At 36.3% G+C, this 6,193-nt stretch overlaps 1 protein-coding gene across 1 annotated transcript; it reads right to left on the minus strand.

Annotated features, from left to right (window-relative positions):
- Positions 1 to 2,069: 2,069 nt before the first annotated feature.
- Positions 2,070 to 2,882, minus strand: LOC122141475 (SLAM family member 5-like). Its single transcript, XM_042748970.1, has 2 exons — positions 2,530 to 2,882; positions 2,070 to 2,383 (listed from the first exon to the last, which is right to left on the minus strand). The coding sequence occupies exons 1-2, from the start codon at positions 2,822 to 2,824 to the stop codon at positions 2,070 to 2,072; spliced, it is 609 nt and encodes a 202-aa protein (XP_042604904.1). The 5' UTR covers positions 2,825 to 2,882.
- Positions 2,883 to 6,193: the final 3,311 nt, after the last annotated feature.

A 6,193-nucleotide genomic window follows, 5' to 3' on the forward strand; every position in this document is an offset into this window, starting at 1 on the left:
AATGATCTCTGCTCACAAAACAAATAAAAACTTAAAGCTTCAGATTTAAAAAAAATTCTACAGATTTGTAGTTCACAGAGTCCAGCATGTTCAGTTGTGATGTCTGTGGTCAGAGATCCAGTCTGATTGTCCCGCTTCAGTCTGTCTCTGAATATCCCATCAGGAACAAAATACAAATATAAAAATTATTTCACTCTACTCATTTATTTCAGTAGCATCAGTGTTCAGAGTGACAGAATATACCTTAAACAAATAAACCTAAAAAAAACCTTATGAAAAAATAAATAAAAAGCAACACATATTTCATCTTTACACAGATTAAGGTAGTTATAAGGGTAGGCCACTGTATTTAAAAAGCAACACATATTCCATATTTTTTTACTGACAAGCATATACTTTCTGTCTGATACTGTATATGTACTTTAGCTCTTGCAGATAAATAAACATAAGCTTTTCTAAACTGCTACCACTAAAGACAGACTATTAGTATGAAGCAGAGAGATAAAACACTGCAGCAGCACTTTCAGATTGCCAGAAAATATATTTATAGTGTCGAATAATGGAGTACAATGGCAGCATAATTTATGAAAAAGGACAGATAGCCAGGCCCGGTTGCTCTCCTGTCCCCGTGTTGAGAGGAATTGGGAGTAAGTGCAGAGGAAGAGACATTTCCTTCAGTCTGAGGCCTATTCATTTCACTTTTGGTGTAAAAGGGCCTTTACAGTTGCCCGAAATATAGCTTTTAGTTATTTTTTTTTCTTATGAAAAGCAAATATGCCCAGCCCAAGGATCGTACTTTATATTAAGTGTCCCTAATACCTGTGTACTTACAAAGTAACTACATGTGTACGTAGTATGTAACCACAGTGTAAGTACACATTGTCACATAGTATCTACAGCTGTAATATTTCTGTAAATACACACATGTAACAACCCTCCGAATGGTTTGTGTAAGTACAAATGTGTAACAGGACATAAATAATTAAGTGAAAAAAGTGACGTGACATGCAGCCAAGTATGGTGAGCCATCCTCAGAATTCATGCTCTGTATTTAACCCAGTGAACACACACACACCATGAACACACACACACCATTACATGATGTGGTGATTAATCTAATGAACCATGAACACACACCCGGAGCAGTGGGCAGCCATTTATGCTGCGGCCCCCGGGGAGCAGTTGGGGGTTTGGTGGGCCATGACTTCCTCTTACAACTTATGTATTGCCGGCCCGAGACTTGAACCCACAACCTTGGGGTTAGGAGTCAGACTCTCTAACCGTTAGGCCATGACTTCCCCTTACTAGGGATGGTAAGCGATACATTTTTTTTTAAATCTAATTAATTACATGATGTGGTGATTCATCTAATTAATCGCACATCAAATTTGGAGAAATTACTCTGAAAAGATCATTTAAAGTCATTGTTGTGCAAAGCATCAAACAGAGATTACAAAAATTAGGTTCAGCAAGAAATATTTTGTTTGATAACATTTATTACATATACTCTTTTGGACCATGTGAGTAAATGATGACAGAATTGTCATTTTTGATTTACCAGAATTATGAAAATATTAAAAAATTACTTCAATAGTATTATGAAAATATGAAATTATTTCTTTAATGAAATTATACTCTAAATAATAAACTAAAACTGCCAGTAGGTGGTGGTAAATGTCTTAATGATTGAGTCATCGAGTTATTTATGGCTGATTCATTTAGGAGTGAAGTAAAGGGTTCTTTATGAATGGTTCATTGAATCATTAGGCTTGTTCGACTTGAAGCTGATCATCACCATTAGACCGACCAGTGTGTGACATCAAAGAACCGCAAGAGCTTAGAGAGCAGTTGACTCCTTGTGCTTTTGAATCGCTCTTGTGGTATTTTGATGTCATACAACGATGTCTGTGCAGCGCCACTTCAAATCTAACGCGACTATGGCCAATGGTTCAACGTGCCAAATGGCTCACCAAATTGGTTTAAAATGTGGATTAAGAAATTAAATGCCGCTGTAGGTTGCTCGGGGATCAACAGTTCTGATTTGTCTTTATATTTTGGTTGCATTGTGTCTAAAATAACACATAACATGTGTGACAGAATTGACTGATGTCCAGATGTTGAGTTTGGTTGCTGATGGGATTGTTGAGCACACAGCTGTAGCTGTTTTTATCCTGATATTCCACCTCCAGAGGTAGAGAGAGACTGATGATGAGATCAGACACACTGATGCTGGACAATAAACTGTTTCCTTTGTACCAGGAGAGAGTCACATGACTCACATTCACCACTGAACACAACAATGAACAATATGATGATCCTGACAATGATGATGATGATGATGAAGAAGAACAGTCTCTGGTAATGTTAGGAACAGGCAGATGTGCTGCAAAACATGAGAGAATACATTGAAATGTGGATAAATCTACACAACTTTATTTTCATTTCAGTGTTGAGTGAGTGTTTATATGATACCATCTCAGACTGTAAAACAAGAATATGTAACAGGCAGAACTAATGATCTCTGCTCACCATAGACAGAAACACTGAATGTTTTTGATGTCAGTTTTGCTCCACTTATCTGTAGTTCATAGAGTCCAGCGTGTTCAGTTGTGATGTCTGTGATGGTCAGATATCCAGTTTGATTGTCCAGCTTCAGCCTGTCTCTGAATATCCCATCATGAACATTATCATATTTGAAAAAGATTTGTTTCTCTCGACTGATTTCAGCTATGAGAGACTTTTCAGCTCCAAATTTCCACAGTATGTCATCGTCTTCAAGTATTTCAATAACATCAGTGTTTAGAGTGATAGAATCTCCCTCCATCACTGACACTGACTCACCAAACACACTTGGGAAATAAAAACAGATTTTACACAGACAATTACAAAGGTAGGCCACTATAATTAAAAAGCAACACATATTCCATTTCCTTGTTTTATTTATTTATTTATTGACTGACAAGCAGAAACTTTTTGTCTGATATAAGTACTGTAACTCTTGCAGATAAAGAAAAATACAATACAATGGCTAACCATTAAAGAGAGACTATTAGTATCAAGCAGGCAGAGAAAACATTGCAGCAGCACTTACAGATTACCTATGAATATATTTAGCAGCATAATTTAACAAAAAGGACAGATAACCAGGCCCCATAGGACACATAATAATATCACTTTAATTGAGTAATTAAAGTTACACATTACTTTTAAATTTACAGTGAAGTTTTACTTTTTCAAATAAGGAAAGCAAGTAACTTTGTTTTAACATTTATTCACTGACGGCTCTCCTGCCCCTGTGTTGATATAACTTATGGTATGAAAGGGCTTTTACAATTGCCCAAAATATAACTTTTGTGTTTTTCACCAGCCCAGGTGAAAAAATTAACACAAAATTTACTTTTTTTATGGAGAAACACAATATTGAAATGGATTCCTTTTAAAGGTATCTTTCCCTGCAGCTGTAACAACCCATCTAGATTTAAGCTTAATCCTTATGGTGCAACACATCCTTAATATTTAATTTGCTTTAAGTTATCTGTTGTAGAGGAAAATCAAAGTGCAACATTTACTAAACAAATGCATTATTACAGACTGAATTGTTAAAAAAATGTTTAAAAACATTTAAAATAGTATATTATTATTATTATTTAATACCTAAAGTATACCGCCTCAGTGACAGTTTTTGTACCCTTTTTGTTAGTGTAGCAGCTACTTTATTACTCTGACATTTGAAAAAAATAATCAACCATATAATTAAACAAAAAGTATAGCTTACCAATCAGATTCCACCAGCACAAAAAGAACAAAACAGACATTTTCTTCAATAGCTTATCTAAAAGCATATCTAAAAATGCTACTGTTGAAAACACAGCAGAACTTTCAATGTGAATCCTCCCCATTCAGAGCACAGGATGAGCTCCCCCTGCTGCCCTCACTAACAACTCTTCCAGCAACAAAACAGGAGTTTTATTTTGGAAACAGACTTTATAAAACACATGAAAATAATCTATAGTTTACTTGAAAGCATGTTTTAGTAATGTGTCTCATTACAAGAGATTTGTACATTTGTGCAGTGAAAATGTGTTGAACAGTTTGAGAATGGAACCTGCAACAGAAACTGTGTCGGTGGTAAAGTGTGTGACCACCTGTCTTGATTTTTGTTGACTGCCAGAGGCGGCACTAAATTTGACAAGAGACATTCGCCTTGAAATTCGTTACGCAGGAAAACCCTGCTTTGAATGAAATGTGTGTAACATTTTAAGAAGAAATATTTCTTTAAATTCTGATAAAATGTTAGAACCAACAGCCTTGTGCATTTAGCATGTTTGTGCTTCAGGTGATCCTTGAAAGAGTCCCAGCTTTAGGTACTTTCTGATGCCATCCCCTCCTCTCTCTCCCACTTGTGCGCTCTCCTTACTGTCCTGTATAAATAATAATCAAAAAATGTAAATAAAAAAAAGAAATACTCATAAAATATAAACTTTGATATTGTGAAACATCTTTAACTGTCATCTAACCTCGTCATCAAATTCATCTGCCTCGTACAAACATACTCGCACCATATGGATATAAGCATTTGTCCAAGCCAAGACTGCATGGCAAAGGGGGTGGTCTCGCTGTCATCTACTGTGATAACCTCCAAATCTCACAACTCGATTTCCACAACACGATACATCTGAATATATTGTACTGATGGTTGACTCTCTTATTATCAACCTACTCTATCCTTCTCCTAAATCAATTTCAAACTTTTTTTCTCAACTCAGTGAACTGTTAACCCTCGCCTGTTCCATGTCTTCTCCTGTTCTCCTGCTTGGTGACTGTAATATAAATTTTTATGTTGTTTGCCCTAACACCACTCAATTACTGCCAATTTTTGATTGTTTTAATCTGTCTGATCATCATGTTCATTTTCCTACTAATTCACATGGTCATATCCTTGATTTGATCTGTACCTCAGGGGATGGTATTTGCTCAATCTCTTCCTCTGACACTGGTATCTCTGATCATAAACTCACAGACTTTAATTTTATTTTGCCTATACATAAGAAATCTGCTAAGATTATATTTTATCGTAATTTTAATTATGTTGACATCTCATCATTCTGTTCCTCTATTGCTTCCTCTAATCTTTCTGACGTTTTTGATTTATCTTCTCCTTCACTGATTCTTTCAAAATTTCACTCTTATATTATCTGATATTTCATCTGTGCATGATCCTGTTAAGAATAGAATTGTTTCTTCCAGTGACACTTCTCCCTGGTTTATCCCCTAATGTCAAGACCCTGCCCTGGCAGTCTTGTCTGTCCTATATTTGTTTAATGTGTCTCTGTTTATTTTGTGCCTCAGCACATGGTTGTGTCTTTGTTTATGTTGGCCATGTGCTCCTCTTATCCTGCCTCCTCGTTTTCAATCACCACGCCCCTTTGTTTAGTCCTTGTTTGTCCAATTGTCTTCACCTGATCCTTGTGTGCTCTGCTCCCTTTATATTGTGCTCATTTCCCTCTGGTCTTTGCTGGTTCATTTTGTGTGTGCCTTGTGTACAGTCTCTTTGCTTGCATATTTAGTCTTGCTAGAACTCTTTATTCAGTATATTGCATCTTGTCTAGTTCCCTCTTGTTTTTCTAGTTTTTGTTTGTTCCCGTGTGTAGTCTATAGTCTAGTTCTACTCTTTGTGGTTTAGTTTTTATTTTAGTTCTTGAACCTTTTGATTTTTTTCCCCCTCTTATTTTCTTTCTAGTTTTCAGCAAGGTTGATGTCTTGTCTTTTTATTTATTTTTGTTTGTAGTTCTAGTTATTTAATCCTAGCTTTTTCCAATCGTTATCCTTTTGTTTTCATCAGTTGCAGTTTTTTCTAGTATTTTATTACTTTTGTTTTTCCTTTTTTTTAGTTTTCTTTTCTCCCTAGGCATAGGTTTGCAAGTTTACTTTTGATCTGTCTATCTCTCATCTCTCCTGTTGTATTGTCTTTGTGTGTCTGTTGTGTTGGTTCCTGCCCTGCTTCCTGAGTCCTCCCTGGTCGCTGGTTCTTCTGACCTGACAGACATTTTGATGCTTCAAGAGTTCCCATCAACAGGGTCAAGCCTGTGGTTCCTTGAGTTGCTACCAGGTCCCCTTTTGGCACAGAGTCTGGAGCTACCTCCTTCCGACCAGCCTGTTCTCCTGTTGTGTGCCCTGCCCTGTTGTGTGGACT

This window comes from Cyprinus carpio, chromosome B22 (assembly GCF_018340385.1).
Source record: "Cyprinus carpio isolate SPL01 chromosome B22, ASM1834038v1, whole genome shotgun sequence".
In the NCBI taxonomy this organism is placed as follows: domain Eukaryota; kingdom Metazoa; phylum Chordata; class Actinopteri; order Cypriniformes; family Cyprinidae; genus Cyprinus; species Cyprinus carpio.

Coding starts and splice junctions, on each gene's coding strand:
- LOC122141475 (XM_042748970.1), bottom strand. CDS start 2,824: ATGGAGGGAGATTCTATCACTCTAAACACTGATGTTATTGAAATACTT. Junction 2,384..2,529: donor ATTCAGTGTTTCTGTCTATG/GTGAGCAGAGAT, acceptor CATGTTTTGCAG/CACATCTGCCTGTTCCTAAC.